At 32.2% G+C, this 19,304-nt stretch overlaps 1 protein-coding gene across 1 annotated transcript in view; it reads left to right on the top strand.

Annotated features, from left to right (window-relative positions):
* Positions 1-19,304, top strand: part of LOC118204904 (uncharacterized) — a 42,400-nt gene that overhangs the window by 18,008 nt on the left and 5,088 nt on the right. The window contains exons 3-4 of the mRNA XM_035377199.2: positions 8,526-8,638; positions 16,723-16,860. Coding sequence (XP_035233090.1) covers positions 8,526-8,638; positions 16,723-16,860 — 251 coding nt within the window. The remainder of the gene's footprint in view (positions 1-8,525; positions 8,639-16,722; positions 16,861-19,304) is intronic.

Raw genomic sequence — 19,304 nt, 5'->3', positions numbered from 1 at the left:
ATTGATACTGTGAAGTAAAACATTACTTAACATTTTGTGAACAGTGATTCTCATAATCCAGAATATCATCCTAACCCAAAACTCTACAAAATGTGGCCTATATGTGAGCATTTGAATAAAATGTATCAAACAACAATTACCTCTAAAAGACATATTACCATAGATGAAACTTGTTGTTCATAGGACGTTTATCCTGGTGTCAATGTGTGGAAAAAAGTAAAATTTGGTATCAAAACGTACATGCTAAGTGAATCTAGTACTGGTTATATATGGTCATTTATTATATATATCGAGAAAGGTACATTATTTCGTCCTAAATTCCAATCTCTTTGAGTACCTTCACAACTTAAATGACTATGGTGATGCCATTATTAAAACAAGGCTACTGCATCGCTTTAGTCAATTATTACACTTCACCAGAATTATGTGATATCCTTTTGACTTATCAAACAGATGTGGTTGGAACTGTTAGACAAAAGAAAAAGGATTTACCTTTAGCACTGAAAAATAGAAAGTTAAAATCTGGCAAAGTTATATCATTTAGACGTGGAAAAATCTGAAACTGTTGAAGTAATGACAAAAAAAAAAAAAAAAAAAAAAATTGAAAACAAAACCAAAGGTCATAATTGACCACAATAAAACAGTGGAAAGTGTAGACTTTGTAGATAAGTACATTTCTAGTTATCAAGTAGCCAGAAATGGTGCGAAAATATATTATAAAAAGTATTCTTTCACTTTTTAGGCCAAGCTGTTTTCAATGCTTTACAAGTTTATAAAAAAGAAGGTAGAAAAAATTTAAAATTTAGGCTGGATTCAGTGGATGAAATAATTGATAAATATCACACTTATCTATATTTTAAGACAAGGTTGTCTGTTGGAAGAAGTATTATTAAGTCATTTATTTGAATGGTATTTTTTGGAATTTATACCACCTACAGAAGAGATGGCAAACCTTGCCAGGGAATGAAAAGTGTGTTCATCTAAAGAGAGTGCAAATGGAAAATGAATTAGGAGAGAAACAAGGTGTTATTGTAAAGGTTGTGCTGACTCTACGTTCCGTGTTTCAAACTTTATCACATCCAAAAAAATTATTAAATTTTTGAAAAATATTACAAATATTATTGATGTTGAATAAACACATCATAATTTGCAGATATACTGTCCATTATTTGAAGCGTATAACTTTTCTCTCTCCAAAAATTACGTATATTTCTTAAATGCCTGAATTGAAACTTTTCTGTTTAGCTTGGGTATGCAATGAAAGCCAAATATAAGTTAATAAAAAAATTATCTATTTAAAATACTGTTAAATTTAAAGGAAAATATAGTATTATTTATACAAATCTATTTTAAATTTTATAAATGTTAAAAAACATCTATAAAAAAAAGCTAAACAAATTTTGTCAAAATTGCGAGACAGATTAAGGGTTAAGAATGAACCACTCAGACGGTATAGTCAAAGGTGGGGAACGTGTGGCTTCCATGAGTTTCTTGTGCGCCCTCTAGCTCTTGTATTAATTCAATATTTAACTATATTGATTATGACAATTTGAAAATTAATACAATTAAATAATATGCTTCTATCTGTTGAGCATAATGTAAATTAGAGTGATGTAGAAATGTACCGGCATCTCCAGCACATATCCTTGAGTGCCTGGAGTTGTCTCTTGAGGACCTTTACAAGTCTCCTAAGCTTGTTTTTGATTTTCTGAAGGTGAATGGATCTCATCTATTCCTAGACATGGAGATTAGTAACAACAACAGAATGATGTAGTGTTGTAGTTCTAGCAGTCTTTCATAGTCTAAAATTATTGCCATTCTGTTCCACTTTTCAGTTTCCCAACATCTAGCAATAGAAATTCTTCTGTTTTGTTCTTATTTTTGGCCATGGTTTACCCCCTACTTGAAATACACTAACCATGTTGCTATTGCAAGCACTACCCACCAGACACTGTGATGGTGGCTGTTCTGAATGACAGGCAGTACCTACTTTTCTGTCTCTGGCCCCCACCCCTCAACATTCCCCTATATGTTGCTAAGTTGGTGATTTGTAGTTATCTGTGCATGCTTGTAGCAGTCTCATTGCGTAATGCTATCAGCTAATGGGGAAATCCAGTTATTTTTTTACTTATTCCAAGGTTTTACTATTATATAGTTTTATTGTATGTTTAGTAAGTATACACTTTCTTTATGATACTATTCAATATTCTCCCCCCCCTCCATCGTGTCAAATTGTAAGAGACGAAAATTACATGAAGAAAACAGAACATTTAATGTAGAGTGGGAGTTGGATTAGTTCTTTGTGAAAGATAAAATGGTATGTTTATTATGCAACACAGTTTTGACTACTTTGAAAAAAGCAAATGCAAATAAACACTGTTTGACTCATAAAGAATATAAATATTTCAATTTAGAAGGTGAATCTCGACAAGCTGCAGTTCTAAAATTGAAAAAGGAAAAGTATCAACAACAGGCATCTTTTAATGCTTTTGTAAGGAAAAGTACCACTGCAGTTGCTGTTACTTACAAAATAGCACATATACTTGGTAAAAAGAGGCAGACCGTTTAGTAACATGGAAATAATTAAAGAATGTATTGTTGAAGCTGTAGGTCCTCTTTCAAGAACTATAAAAAATCGGCAGCACAAATTAGCTGAATATGTAACAGAGCAACTTCATACGATTATACAGAATGAAGTGGTTTATTTTTCAATTTCTTTAGATGAAAGCATTGATAAAAGTAACTTGGTGCAAGTTTTATATTTTATTTGTGCTGAAACTAAAGATTTTCATTGTTACAAAGGAACTTCTTCTATTGGGTATACTAACAGGAAGAATTTGCAGAGTTGACAGTTTTCAAAACTTCAGAGAAATACGTTAAATGTCAGTAATTTAGTCAGCGTCTGCACCGATGGTGCACCTTCCATGAGAGGTAAAAAAGGAGGATTCGTTTTAATAAAAAAAGGAAAACCTGAAAAAAATTCTGTCATTTCACTGCATTTTGCAAGACACTGGCTAGAATTATTTCGATTGTCTACTATATTTGTGTAAATGCAATGCACCATCGTGAATTCCGGCAGAAGCTAAATTTAGATGAGGAAACATACAGTTTTGATCTACCATACTACTGCAAGGTTCGCTGGCTATCAATAGAACTGATTTTAATAAAAGTTTTAACTTTACAATGACAAATTTTAAACTTGATCAAAAACAGGGAAAATTGTATGATCTATCAGATGAAGCATTTTGCAGAAACATTGCATTTTTGTCTGATATTATGATGAAACAAAACAATTTAAATATTTGCATCAAAGGTAAAATGAAGCATAAATATGAAATGTGGCAAAAGATCCAATCATTTAAAAAAAATGACATTTTTCAAAACATCGCTCACTTGTTCAGATATATCTGCAGAACACTTCATGGAGCTAGCAAAAATATTAAATGAGTAAAAATATAAAAATAAAACATTTGATGAATTTGTAGGTGTCTTGGATTTTTTAATTGAAGAATGTACCGAAAGATTTTTCAGATTTTGATGAGCACACTTCTGCTATGAATCTAGCATTTGAACCACATTTAGTAAATATATCCAAAGCTCCTATGAAACTGCAAATGAAGTTATTTGAGTTGTGGGAAGAGAGTACCCTCGAATCTTTTTGATGCTAAAAAGGACCCCGTAAAAATCTAGAAAATTGCTGTTGAATATCCATGCTTACGAAAGCATGCACATCGTTTAGTTTCCTACTTTGGAAGTACTTACTGCTGCCAGCCAACATTTTCTGTCATGACAAAAATTAAAACTAGTTTAAGAATGCAAATTATAGATGCTCATTTTAGAGAACCTACTAAGGTTGCAAGTTACAAAGCTGGATCCAAATATTCAATTACTTTAGGCAAGAAACAAATGCAAATATCCCACTAAATAAAATTTTTCATTGGATTTTAACATTATTTTGCATACTGTTGCTATGTTTGTTTTTTATATCTTAATATTATTTTATATTGTTACATTTTTATTTTAATAAATGAAATGACTTGATCTTTTTGCATTATTTCTGTATAATGCAATAAATTAATAAAACTATACTAAAAGTAAGATAATTTCACAAAAGTCTCATTTATAGGTATATCAGCCTCCTTTATCACTGCCAAATTTAAATGTGACCTGTCATGGTAAAAAGGTTCCCTACCTCTGGTATAGTGGTTATGGGAGCCTTTACTGAAGGGCTTGGGTTCGAATCTCAGAGAAGGCATGGTTGTAAGTGTCCGTTCCATCATAGGAGGCAACGGTGGCCGCCTGTTAGGTGTCTTTACAATAAAATGGCCATTATTTCTGGCCTTAGGAGTGGCCATTGCTGAGTAGGCAAGTGCCCACCATTGGATTAAATTAAGAATGATGGGTACTGTAACATTATCTGCCCAGCTCTCCTGTAAAGTTCCTAATCATTAGCTACTAACTTTTCACTAATGTAATGTGAAAAATATTACTTATTTAAAAAAAAGAGGCTGTGCACTGAAAATAACATAAAACAACATCAAATTGACAAAATTAAAAATGCAAGAAACATCCATAATGCAACAATAAAAATTGCATAAACAAACATGTATCACAAAGCACTCAAAATTTCATAAAACAGTACTAAATTAAGTTATAAATACAACAAACATCCATAATAAAGCATTTTTTTTTTTGAAATTTCTCGGTCTTCTATGTGTGTGCACAACAGCTAATAGAAGCAACTTGAAAAACATCAGAGCACTGTGGAACAAACTGGCATTGCACTTCAAGTACATATCCGTGTATTTTAACTTAAAATGATGTTAACTAATTGTACAAATTAACTTTTTAGAATGCCTATTTCTACACTCTGTACTAGTAGGCAAAATGCCATATTTCTGTAAGCACAATACTTTCTTTTTCAATAACAGGCACACAGCAGCATTACGATTTATTATAACAAAAAAAACTCCATGGTCTAATCCCAAGATACAGAAACCACAACTCTTATCCTGGAATTTCAAAACTTCAAAAAAGTAGCTGTGAAAGCATTCTTGGTTGTCTCCTGGCAGTAAGTCTGGCATAACGTGTTAGTTGCTAGATGAATACACTTTCATGAAATTCTGGGTTGCCTACTTTGGCAACATAGTACTTTGCCCGATGATTCTTGTGTAGGTTAGGCAGGTAATGAATAGTACTGATCAGTGTTTTAATTTCTACTTGCAGTGCCTGTTGAGCTTTGTTAAATTAGGATGGCTTATAGAACTAATTTACATGCACTTCAAAAGGTTATATTAAACGTTTAATAGCTTTTAAAGTGAAACAAATCGTATGCCTTTTGATAGACTTAAGACTACTGATTGCAATTTTATAACGAAAGAGGAAAAACAAAGGAAACGCAACTCCGAGAAATCTTTCTGAGGGTCAGTATTCTGCTGTAAAGGAAACAATAGGTCATCGTATTAATGTATATTTGGTGTATACAGTATTTGTATGCAGGATTTGAAGTCTCTTTTACATATGATTCTAACTCAAAAAATAAAGAGAGAAAGAAATTTGCTATAAAGCTAATTCTTACTAATCATGAATTTATTTATATATGTAGGACTTTTGTTATATGATACTGGGCATATCAGTAGGTGGAAACCGTTTACTGATGAAAAGAAATTTTCTCGGTACTTGTATCTTAGTGCAATCATCAGTTTGGCAATTTTTAACATCAGAAAAAAGGATGATGACGTATAATTGCAAAAAATTACTTATTACGTACTTGCATTCCATTATGTACATGTTTCACATTTTAATAAGGTGTTTATGCTGAAAATGAATTTAAAAAAAAACCTACTTATAAGCAGGCTTTTGTTTTGTTATGGTTGAAATTTCATGGGGATCACTTAAAGAATACATTCAGGGTAGTTGTTAAATTTATCAATAATGTAGCAAAATAGTGCATTCATGTAAAAATTTGACCATAATTGCTTTGATTGCCTTCAAGTGTATATTTTAATATAAAGGCAAAAAAAAAAAAAAAAAAAAGAAATATCACAATCTAGCTTTAAAAATCATTCAGAATTAGAATTAGAAGAAAAGATGAATACAAAAATGGTGATATTGTCATTAAAACTGAAAAAAAAGTTATGTACATAATTTCTGGAATTTGACAACATATAACTAAAGTAAAAGTAGTTGTGCTGGTACTATTCGGTTTTGAGGGCCGTAAAAAATCGCCAAACTATTGTTGATGCCAGTGTGGCAAAAAATAATTGCGGCAACCCTAATGCAAGAAAGGAAGTATAATAGTAAATAACTATTTAAGATTGATATTTTTTATAAGATATGAAGTATAATAGTATAATAGTAAGAATATATGAAGTATAATAGTATAATAGTAAATAACTATTTAAGATTGATTTAGATGAAAGGTTAATTTTATATAATACTTTTTTATTATTATAATTTACATAAGAAAAGCTAAACGTGACTGAATGGAAGCATAAGAGTAAATAACTATTTCAGATCATTATTATAATTTATATAAAAATTGCTTAACATAACTGAATGGATGTCTGCATCGCTATTTCGCTACCGAGTTATTGCTAAAGCATAATTTCATCTCATTGGTACTTCAAACACAATTTTCTATAATGAATGATGCCTTTTCTTTGAAAAAATTCTCAGTAAAGAGCAGAATCGCCCACTTATTTGTTTGCTGCTTTTTACAAGCGTAAAAACAATTGTATTTTTGCCAATTTTCTTTTACTTAAGTGAAGGTCGATGTGTACATAGATAAAGTCACGGATGTGCGCAGTGCCATTTTTGTGCAATTCTGGGATTTTTTTTTAAAAGTGAATATAGGTCAATATGTACAAGGATACCGAGTATGTGCAATTCTTAAAAACACGTCAAGCAGTGGGTGATTCTGCACTTTACCCAAAATTCTATTGCAGACTTTTCGTCATGGGCAATTCCCAAATTGTTAAATTCGTAGGATATCAAAAAAGGATTTAAAAATTAAACTAGTATTTCAATGGCGTCATAAGAAATATAGAACTGTATAAACTTATTCAATCTTAACTCAGCGCGTACGCTAGATTTGGCGCGCTGTTAAATGGGCGCGTTTGCTAGATTTGGCGCTTTTGCGCATACATTTTCGCTGTAATTTTTTTACGGTCTTCAAAACGGAATAGTACCGTTGTGCTAATATAAGTACACTAAAAGCCCAACAATTCGGAAAGCTTGGGAAATGCTGAATGTCTAATATGTGAAAATTCTGGATAATTGAGCATATGAAAAGAGGTAGAAAAGCCAAATGATTACACATAAAAATGTCTGGTCAAATATTATGAAAAGAGTCATTTTATTTGTTATCAACTTGAATATGAAATGCCTACATTTAAATTATGTACACTTACATATTATCCTGCCGACTGGCCAAGTAGTATGAGTTAGTGGCAATTATGGATGACTGTGTCTTTTATAATTCTGCTGTAACGATTGCTTATTGGCAACCTTGCCGAAATTTCCACCAATCAATCCATGGGAAGTACAAAATTATTTCAGATTTGGAAGGAAAAAAAGGGTCATTTCTGACTTAAATGCCAAGTAAAACATATTTGATTGCGGAATTCCATCAACTGTGAAAACTGGTGGAGATCTTGCCAAACTTGAGCTAATCATTTTGACAGAAGTCTGAAGGAAGAGATTGCTCTTTATTTAGCTAAATAATCAATATGTACAAGTTATGGACATATATATAAATATCTAAAATCGCTTGTCATAATTTTTCGTATTGTACAGCCAGTATTTATCCATTTTCCTATAAGTTGCACTTTTCTTGATGCCAGAATCCTGCAATTTTGAAAATACTCTACTGCATACTATTCAATTAAAGACAAGTCCCAACTTAATTTTTTTCAAAATGTGGTTAGAAAAACAGATAAATAGCAGTTAACTTATATCAGTTTTTCCAAAAATTAAACAAATTTATTTAAAATTAGTCAAATTTACGTAAATCCAAAGCATCATGTCACGCTTATACATTAATGATACTAAATTGCTATGTTTGGTGACAGTTTTTGATTTGATTTGAATTGTAGTCCTATTCATGCTTCATAATGAAGTTACAAATCTCTTTTCTTAATTTTGTGTTTAAAAAAATCAAAAATTCAAAAATTTTTTGCTTAGTTGAATGCTAGATAGTGAGGCTTTTACTGTATCTTAATTTGAATGGTCTAGGTAGTTTTCCAAACATATTTCATAGAACTTTCTGAATCCTTCCTTTCTTCTTTCTGGATTTTGTCTGTGTAACATTTTGTATCAGTAAATTTGATATCTTTTTAAATTGAATTAAACTTTGGGAAGTGTCTGAAAATTGGGAAATGCATATCGAAGTATAGTCTGAATTAAAAGAATTTATTCTTGTAGTCTTTAAGAATAACAGAATAAGATATAGTATTAACTCACGCTTAAATATCATACCTATATAGTAATAATTTACTGATAAGGACTAATTTTTTTTGTTTCAGGCCTGCCAACTGTTTTTAATATTTTTGCTAGTTCTATACCTGTTGAAGAACGTTCTCGAGCATTTGGCTATTTAGTTGCAAGTGGTACTGCTGGCCAGACTATTGCTGCATTGGTAATTAACTTCTGTCTTTATGAAATTATAAACTATCTTCTGTAAATTGTTATAAAAGCTTATTGTTAATCTCTCACATCTGTAGCATAGAGAGCTTAATGTAAAATATTAAATACAGTCAATATTATAATTTAGTCTTTTATCAGCTTCCTGTAAAATTTTTAAACCTAAAATGCCTACAAGTTAGAATGCTGAAAATGCTTAAAGTTATACAAATGAAAATACTTTTTAGTTAAAATAGTGAGTAGATCTTGTTTTGGAATGTGAATTGCAAGCAGAAAATATTCTTTCTTAATGGGATAATAATATTAAATTGCATTCATTACTTGTGGAAAAAAAGTGGAGGTTGCCATTTAAAAATTCCTAAACGTTTTCACTGTAGCTATAACTAGAGAATTCTATTTTTTAAAATTACCGTAGTCTCAAGTGCATACTTGAAATTCCCTGCTAAGGGTATATTTGGGAAGTTTTTTTATGACCATCCTGTATTATCCGCTAAAATGTTCAAACTAAAAAGACATTGATTTACCAGATGCAGCACCTTTATCTCTATAAAATGTCTCTTGTTGCTTGCTGTGCTTTTCTGTTTTTATAGATCTTCCTGATAATAAGACTGTGTTTTTGGTTCTCATTCAATACCTGCTTGTGTGGTATCCAACTCGCTATTGCTTTTCCTGACCATGTAACTAATAGCTGCTCTGTATTTACTGCATTAAAATGTTTAGTGGGTTATGAAAACTATAAGTATATAATTATAGATTTCAGTTCAAAATTCTAAATTAAGAAAAAAAGGTTCCACTGACCTTTTTTCCTCCAAAGGTTCTAATCTGGGCATAATTTTACGAACGGTACTTGAAGCCTATTTTTTAAGAAAACACTTTAATTCCTCATAACGCTTATATGATAAACGTGAAAAGCATAGCTACGAAACACTCCATATCTACACAAAAAACAGATGTTTGAAAAATACTTAAGCCAACATCTTGCATCTATTGTTGGCAATGCTAATGGCAAAATAATAAATAAAAATTGCATTTAATGTCACACGCCATCTGATGAAAATATGTATGTCTGTTCTTTTTGTTTATATTTTTCTTTACGGTCCTTTTCGACATTCCACGCTTTAAGTTTTAAGCAACTTTAAAATTCAAAAGAACAGTTAAATAGTCACTTTCATTGGTTTTATATTTCGTTGGTTGAAAGTTGAGGCTTCATTCAAGCAGGAGTTGGATCATCAGTTTGTCAGTCTGATAGTCTCAGCTGTCCTCTCTAGCACAACTCTGCTGTCAATATCACTGGAACAGGATTGGCATAAAGTAGTTCCTGCCTTTAAGTGTCCATCTGTACCTCTGTCTAAATTAATAGGTAAAGGAGCGGCCATATAAGAATCTGAAAAAGGAAGAAAGTTTAGTAGGAAAAAAAAGTGTTTTTCTTTTCCCTGCACTTCCAATGGAAACTTTCTCACAGGACATAAGGAATTGTATGCTGTTTTCACAAGAGCTACTCTAACACAGTGGTTCTTTTCAGGATAGAGTTTCACTATTTATCCTAAAATGATAATTTCCTTTTTTACCTTGTACATTCTTCTCATTTGTGTTAAATACTCAACTCTAAAAGGCTTTCCTAAATATATCCCTTTTCACTTTAGTGTGATATGCAGATCTGTGCTTCAACTTATTTTCCTCTAAGCTATCAAAGTTGGTTACACCGACTTTTCTGGTATCTTGTAAGAACATCGCAGGAGTTGGAGGTTCCACATCTTTGGCAATAAAATGAAGTAAAAGAATGAATTTGAGTCCTCCAGTATTCCAAAGAAGCATGTAACCCTGTAAATGTATTATATTGTTATGAAACGTACAGGCGTGGTGAGATAGCTTCAACAAACCAGTTTTAGGGTTGCCATAAAATGACAAGGGAAGGCAGGGTTGCCACATTTGACGAGAAATCGCCCATTTGGTGACAAAATTGGCAATATGCCATGAACCGATGGAGAATTTTCTGGAACGAATTCTTACCAGTTTAGCCCAGAATGTTCTCGAACACAAGCCGCAAGCTACATAAACTCTGCTGGTCCGCAGTCAGTTAGTGAGTGTGTGTGCCTCGTGTAGCAAGCTGATAAGTCATTGAGTGAGTGCATCGAGACAGTCTTTTTAGTCGAGTCATGGTCGAGTTTTGTCTTAGACTATTTATGAGTCGAGAGCTATACTCTTGTGTATCGTCGAGTAAATCGCGTGGAGAGTCATTCTCGAGAGTACGTGGAGTTCCAAGAATGACCAAGCAGAGTTGGGAGCTGTATTCGTGTTCTTTCCAGTGAAGCTGTCTCTACCGTGATAACCTGAAGGCTGTGTCGCTGATCGTGTTAGCGTGTTTGTAGTAGTTCATCGACAACTGTAAAAAAAGGTTTTGGAGCTGTCCTGACAATGCTGGCCAATAAAGTGTGTTTCGATATTTCATCAAGTAGTATTGTCATTATTCACTCCAAATCCTCACGAACCTCGTACGAGCATGAAGGAAGAAAATAACGTAACAACTGGTGTCAGAAGTGGGATTTGAGGGTGAATGTCAGTGACAAGACCAACGGAAGATCTATTAAGACAGCTCGTGATTGCCTTTGCTGAATTCCAATAAAAGTTGGAAGCTGGACAGGAGAAGTTGAAAGCCGGATATGCTAAGTTCCTGCCTTATCTCAGTAGTTCATCGACGACTGTAAAAACGTGTTTTGGAGCTGTTCTGACAATACTGGCCAATAAAGTGTGTTTCGATACTTCATCAAGTAGTATTGTCATTATTTACTCCAAATCCTCACTAACCCCGTACGACCGTGAAGGAAGAAAATAACGTAACAACTGGTGTCAGAAGTGGGATTTGAGGGTGAATGCCAGTGGCAAGACTGATGGAAGATCTATTAAGACAGCTCATGACTGCCTCTGCTGAATTCCAAGAAAAGATGGAAGCTGGACAGGAGAAGTTGAAAGCCAGAAGTGCTGAGATAAAAGCCGTATATGGTGAGATGAAAGCTGGATATAAAGAGATGACAGCTGAGATCAAAGCCGGACTAGAAGAGAAGAAAGGCCAACGAGAAGAGATAAATGGCAGCCAATGAAATGTGAGAGAGCAACTCCAACAGCTGAAAGTGGAGCTTACAGAACAAACTGGAGGTATAAAGGACGATGTGGAAATGAAAGAAGTGGCATCTGAAGAATCAAAGGATGACGAAAAGAAGGAAGTAGCTAATGAATCGCCTGAGAAAGATCAAGAAATGATGGAGGAAACATTTAACGGGATTAAAGGAAAAGAACAAAAACATGAAGAAATAAAAGATGTGAAAGAAGATATTGAATCTCACGTGCCTGAAGTAGAGATAGAACAAAGTGAAAACGCGACTGTCAAGATCGTCGAAAGTGATAGTGAAATGACAAAGTTGCAAGCAGCAAGTGTTGAATCATCTGGAAGTGCATGTGATGCAGAGATGGGAGCAGCTGATGTGCAGCTTAAGCAGTGCGCTCAAGTATGGCAAGAAAATTCACCCACTTTGCAAACTATGTGTGCATCTCCTAGTGCAGATTTTGCAGACAAGGACTTAAATCTAAACGAGGATGCTTCTGTTTGTAAAGAATCGGGTTTCGTTCATGACTCTGACGTAGAATTTGGAGCTGGTTCCCAGGAAACGAAGGAAAATAAGCATGTACCATCTGTTAAAAATACCGAGGTGAACTGGATGCATGCTGCGAATGAACTACAGAGTGGTGAACGAACTGTTTCGCATCTTCCTGTGGATGAAAAGTCGGAAATGACTGAATCTTCAGACTTTGATATGCAAAACAGAAATGCATCTGAGAACTGCAGTGGAAAAGTATTTGACCTGGGTATATTTTAATGAAAAGACTGAGACTGAAATTCTTTCTGAACTTTAATTTGTATAATTTAAAATTGTTATGTGTTTAATTTGTGTATATAACTTGTATAGAGTGTAAAAATTTGCTTCTTTAGTTACGTTATGTGTATGTTTTAAAGTGTTTTGATTGTATTGAATTTAGCTTCTGACCAAGGGTTGTACTGCCCGGGACGTGCAGTCCTTGGGAGGGGGCAGTGTTACATAATTTACAGGCGCGGTGAGATAGCTTCCCCGCAAAGCAGTTTGGGGGTTGCCATAAAATGACAAGGGAAGGCAGGGTTGCCACATTTGGTGAGAAATCGCCCATTTCGTGACAGAATTGGTGATATACCATGGATGGATGGAGAACCTCCTGGAACGAATTCTTACCGGTTTAGCCCAGAATGTTCTCGAACACAAGCCGAAAGCTATATAAACCCTGCTGGTCCGCAGTCAGTTAGTGAGTGTGTGTGCCTCGTCTAGCGAGCTGATAGTCATTGAGCGAGTGTCTCGAAGTCTAGCGCTGAATTGGTCGTCGAGTACATCGAGAGAGTCCTTTTAGTGCATGGTCGAGTTTTGTCTTAGACTGTGTTGAGTCGAGAGCTATACTCTTGTGTATTGTGAAGTACATTGCTTGGAGAATCTCGAGAGTACATGGAGTTCCGAGAACGACCAAGCAGAGTTGGGAGCTGTTCTCGAGTGCTTTGCAGTGAAGCTGTCTCCACCGTGATAGCCTGATAACCTGGAGGCTGTGTCGCTGATCGTGTCAACGTGTTTGTAGTAGTTCATCGATGACTGTAAAAATGTGTTTTGGAGCTGTCCTGACAATACTGGCCGATAAAGTGTGTTTCGATACTTCATCAAGTAGTATTGCCATTATTCTCTCCAAATCCTCACGAACCCCGTACGAACGTGAAGGAAGAAAATAACGTAACAACTGGTGTCAGAAGAAAAACGTAACAATGTAAATCACAACCAAAATATTTATTATACTTTGGACAAATATTTCTGAAAATGTATATCAGAATTTGAAAACATCTTTCGTAAAGTTATAAATTAATATGCAACATTTTGCTGCTTGTATCACATGCAGATGCAATGGCAAACATTGTAGAGTTTTTATGGCTGGGAAAAGTGTCAGAAAAGTCAATTTTTTTTTCCTGTGAAGTGTAAGATAAAAAAAAAAAAATGTAGCATGAAATTGGTGACTTAAAGGATTCATTCAAGCAGTTAGTCTGTTTGTTGTCATAGTGGATCAGTTAGATAAAACCATTTTCGAAATTTACTGTAAATGATAATATATCATACAGTGATTCAGGTAATTCAGAGTATATCTTTTTGCACATGTTTATTATTATAAACTGAAAGAAAAACTAAAATTCCAGTTAACTACAGGTAAAAAAATTACACCTACATTTTCTTAGGAAATGGATTTATTCATAATCGCTGAAAACTTTAGTACTGTCTACCCAGAGGGGGGATGTCTTTGTGAAGAACTTATAAATAAAACTGGCTTCTACTAATTTTGTGTTTAGGGAATATTGCATAACACCAGTCATTTCAATTGATAGACATGAACTCTGCCAGTATTTTGTGACTTTTTGTATTTATCATATTTTTTTTCCCCACACATATGAGGAATCTAAGTAAAATAAGAAAGTTCAGTGAGCCAACTCTTAAGACAGAGGGGTATTGTTTAATACTGCTGTTTACAAGTGTTCATAGGTATACTGATAAGTTTCAGAAGATGTAGCCACAAATAAAAATATTCCAAAATTTAAATAATATTTTTTGAAGTAAAATTAAAAATACCTGAATTGTAATGTTAAGTAAAATGTACTGCCAGTAAAGCAAACACCCTGCGTCTAGATAACTTGTTCTTTGATGAAAATGGTCACTTTATAGAGATAAAATTCAATAGCAGTGTTTGCAGACGTTCATAGCATAGCTAAGCATTTTAAGAAATTTCACCTTGGGTAGATGATTGCCACAAGGTTGCCATACCGTATATAATAGGCAGTTCAGCTTTAATGAAAAAATTTTGATTAAAATATAATGAAAAAAAATTTATATTTTAAAAGTATTTAAAAAAATGTCTAAATGCAAAGTTAAGTACAGTCAAAAGTCTTCAATCCGGACACGTCGGGACTTCGGCGATTCCGGATTATCGGTTTTTCCGGATTATAGATCAATTTAAATCTGGTAAGATGGCATGCAGAAATTATAAAATTAAAAATATGAAACCGTAATTTATGAAATAAAGAGCATTTATGATTTATGATGGGTATCAAAATTTACAAAAAAAAAAAAAGCTTAATATTTATTTGTTTACTTTATTAAACATTTCTTTCAATGTGTGCATACAAGCATAAATTACACATTACACACATGTAAAGCATACATTACACCTAGTCAAAATTAGAAAATTGCAACCAGAAAACTATTTGATGTGTATTCGTGATATTTATAATGATGAGGAATTTGATTTAAATCATATCAAAGACAGATACTATATTTAGTAAGGTTACTATATTTAGCAAAACAGAACTATAACTAGTTACTATATTTAGCAAAACAGAAATGCATCTGAGAACTGCAGTGGAAAAGTATTTGACCTGGGTATATTTTAATGAAAAGACTGAGACTGAAATTCTTTCTGAACTTTAATTTGTATAATTTAAAATTGTTATGTGTTTAATTTGTGTATATAACTTGTATAGAGTGTAAAAATTTGCTTCTTTAGTTACGTTATGTGTATGTTTTAAAGTGTTTTGATTGTATTGAATTTAGCTTCTGACCAAGGGTTGTACTGCCCGGGACGTGCAGTCCTTGGGAGGGGGCAGTGTTACATAATTTACAGGCGCGGTGAGATAGCTTCCCCGCAAAGCAGTTTTGGGGTTGCCATAAAATGACAAGGGAAGGCAGGGTTGCCACATTTGGTGAGAAATCACCCATTTGGTGACAGAATTGATGATACTTTTTTAGAATATATTTTTCATAAAAAACTGCTAATAGAGTTATATAAAGATATTATTAATGACCTTTAGTAATTGAGTATATAAATTTAAAATTCTGTTAACTGCTATACGTAGCATTAATCTTGTACTCATTTTCAGTTTTTGAATGCTAAAGTTTCTTTCTTAATTTTCAACTAAATTTTTAATTAATTAAAATAATATTAAACAGGCATAAAAATATTTCTTTCTTTGTTCATAAGCCATTATGTTAATATACATTTACAACTTTTAAAGCATGAAAAATGCATGTCGGCAATGATTTATAGATTTTTTTTTTTTGGCCAGGATATTTTAAAACTGCTGTTTATAACCACATTATTTTCGATAACAGTGTGTTTTACCATGACATTTTAGAACTACAATGTTTTTCTTTCTTTGTTTTCTCCCACAGTGTTTTATGTTTCTCTTTTACATTATTTTTCCTGTAATGTTTCCACCTGTAACCTTTTTGCTCAAACCCTAATTATCATGACATTTTTTATTATATTCCTTGATTTAAGATTAAGTAAGTAATCTAATTTTCATAATAGAAACCACTTTTAAAAATTACGAGTTTAAAGATTAAATTTTACAATAACATGCTTTTTTATATTTGTCTGTATGGATCACCAAGTTTGCTTGTGTATGTACGAATGATATATGCTTAGATTTTTCATATTATTTGTGTTCATATTACATGTAGTTTATGAAGTTTAACTTTTATTAACTTAATGAAGTACTCAATAGATTGTTTTCTCTATTCATATTGATTTGTAAACAAATTGTGGAGGACTTTTGCTTTGAAAAGTGATTTTTTTTTCCTCTGTAGAACTTCATCTTCTCTGCAGATCTTCTTTATTCTTCATCTTTAGGATTATGATACTTATAAGAACAAAATTATTATTTATTAACTCTTTTTTTAATGACTAATCATTTAAGTGCATGAATATATACTGTCTCATTACACAACACACAATATGTGATAATGTTAAGTCTGAATAATTATTATGTAATGTGTTTGTTAATGATAAAGTAATAATTAAAATCATCACCAGTTATATGAATTATAGAAAGTGTTTGCGATTAATCCTCATAATTTTAATATGTTTCTTCGTAACTAACTTTGAGAAATCACCAGTAAATTAACCATGTATTATTTTAGCAAATAACCTTTTTTTAAAAAAAAAAACATATTTTCCTTTCTTTTTGTATAGATTTGCCCACATTTACCCTGGCCTTGGATGTTTTATGCATTTGGAAGTCTTGGCATTTTATGGGTTGTCTTATGGATAGTATTTTATACTGAAATTCCAAATTATGGTCAAGATGAACTACCTTTAGTTTTTCCTAAGGTAAAGTAAAATGTTTCATTATCTTGTTTGAAAATTATGCTGATGTAAAATAAAATTGATCTTTTTGCACATTTATCATTTTTGTGCTTTTTGGGTTGAATGATATAATATTCTGTAAGTAATGCATTTCATTTGCAAAATTTGTATTTCTGTCTCAAAATACTTCTGATTTTTTCATGCTCAAAAGCATAAAATATATATGCATTAGATTTTATTGTAACCATAAAATTCTGATACTTGTTTAGTGTGTGCAGTTTTGAATGAAATTTTAAGTCAGTTTTTTTCTTTTTAACTCCTTTTTCTTTCTTTTCTTTTTTAAATGAAGAACTGTACATTCAAGAGAATTGTTTTGAGATTGGATTATTCAGTTATGGCAAAGCACACGAGGGCTATCTGCCTAAAGGGAGGGATGTCTTCGTGAGAACTTTCTAAGGGAAACTTACTCGTATATATGTTGCACATGGGGGAAAAAACCCATGAAAATGGCCATGTAGCCAGCCCATTCATGGGATTCAAAACTCGGACCAAACTACCAGTGTTCAGAGTCTTTTTATCGCTCGGCCACTGGTGGGCCTGAATTATTTTGGGAAACTATCTTTTAGCTCAACAATCATTTCAATTAATTTGCAGCAGCATTAAAAATGTGCATTGTTAAATAACAGTTGGGGATATTGTTTAAGAATCAATCAGATCAAAATATTAAAATACTAGTTGAATATAAAGTGCACAGTTCATGAAAAGCAATATCAGATGCTATCATAGTTTCTCATGATAATGTGATAAGTAAGTTATCTGACTATTTCTTTAAGATGTGAATGTTAGAGCTATATATTGTTAGCTTTTTTGCTTTTAACAAAGCCATCTCATAGCAGAGATAAGTAAGAAATAGTCAACAATCTAAGAGTGCCCACCCCCAAAATATTGAACCTTTTTCCTTGTACTTATTTACTGCTGTCATAATGCATAATTCTTTCTTGTATGAAAGTATTAGAAAAAGTATCTCCCTCCTTTTTCTAAATTTGTTGCGATCAGATAAAGAATAATTAAAGACGTACACCGTATTACTAAAACAGTGCTTATTCATTTAATTTAAATATCATTAATATTTATGTTGAAATATTAGCAGAAAAACCTGTATTTTTGTACAAAATTAATTTTACTTTACTTGCAGATTTCAATTTGTTTCATACTGAGGATGCTGATTTTGTAAACTTTCTCTTGAAGATCTTTTTCCTCTAGGTTCTTTGAGGTTTTTTTCCACTTTAACCATAGATCAGTAAACTTTCATAAAATGTGTCCATATATTCTTATTTCTTTCCAGACACCCAAATGAGAGTATTTTTTCAAAAATGATTTTGTTTTCAATGATCCAGACATCATTATATAATAGTAACTTTTGTCAGTAATAAGTTTATTTTAATGTATTAAATTTTCAGTCTGTAACTCATATGAAAAAAGTGTGTTGCATCAGCAAAATTTATTAGAATTTAATAGCAGTGATATTTTTTATGATCTTTAATATTTCTAGAGCTTAGGTAATTTTGGATTTTCAAAATCTTCATGCAGTGTTCCATCACTCTAACTAGGCGTCTAGACTTTGGAGAGATGAGTAAATTTCAGGGTTATTTAAAAGTTTTGGAATGTGTTTTAGGATACTGTCTTGTTGAAAATAAAATCTTTGACCTATAAAATAAGATCCGTTTGGTACACTGTGATGCATAGATGTCTTCTGATATCAGATAACTTATTTCTTTAGGTGCAGCTCACCACCAAGAAGAAAATTATCATATTTATGTTTCACAGAAATAGTATGCACTCTAACTAACATTTCATTTTTCTTAACATATTGCTTCTGAAAATTGTATTCATCTTCTTGATAGCATCTTTCATTTTATTTTTATCCTAATATATTGCTTTCTAATATATATATATATATATATATATATATATATTATAATATATATATATATATATATATATATTAGGTTTATTTTTCTAGATTACTTTCATTCTAATTCAAAATTATAAAATCTTGTATTTCAGCCTCTTGAGTGCTTTATTTTGATTGGTTTGTATAACAACATTTTCTGCCACCAAAATTCCTGAGTAATCCATTTTCATGGGCTAGTTCTTTGAAAATTCCTGTCTACAGAATCTTCTGTAATTTGGAGAAACCTGTTGAGCTGGATTAGTTTGGGGTCTATGAATTCCAGAAGACAAATCTGTCCTTTCTTTTTAGGTCTACATAAAGATTTCAGATGGTTGAAGGCCATATTATAATACACATTAATTTATAACTGAATGAGAATTATTTTTCTCTGAAACGCGTTTATATTTCAGTAAGTTTGTGTTATGTAGTGATTTCTAAATTTTTCTGATGAAGATAATATTTTTCATTTCTCTTAAATTTTTCTTGCTTTGACTAGGTAATTAATGGAGAGTAA

The sequence above is a fragment of the Stegodyphus dumicola genome, chromosome X2 (genome assembly GCF_044657685.1).
Source record: "Stegodyphus dumicola isolate Sdum_Otavi_A_Nest chromosome X2, ASM4465768v1".
Lineage (NCBI taxonomy): Eukaryota > Metazoa > Arthropoda > Arachnida > Araneae > Eresidae > Stegodyphus > Stegodyphus dumicola.
This window is presented reverse-complemented; position numbering and strand designations above follow the sequence as displayed.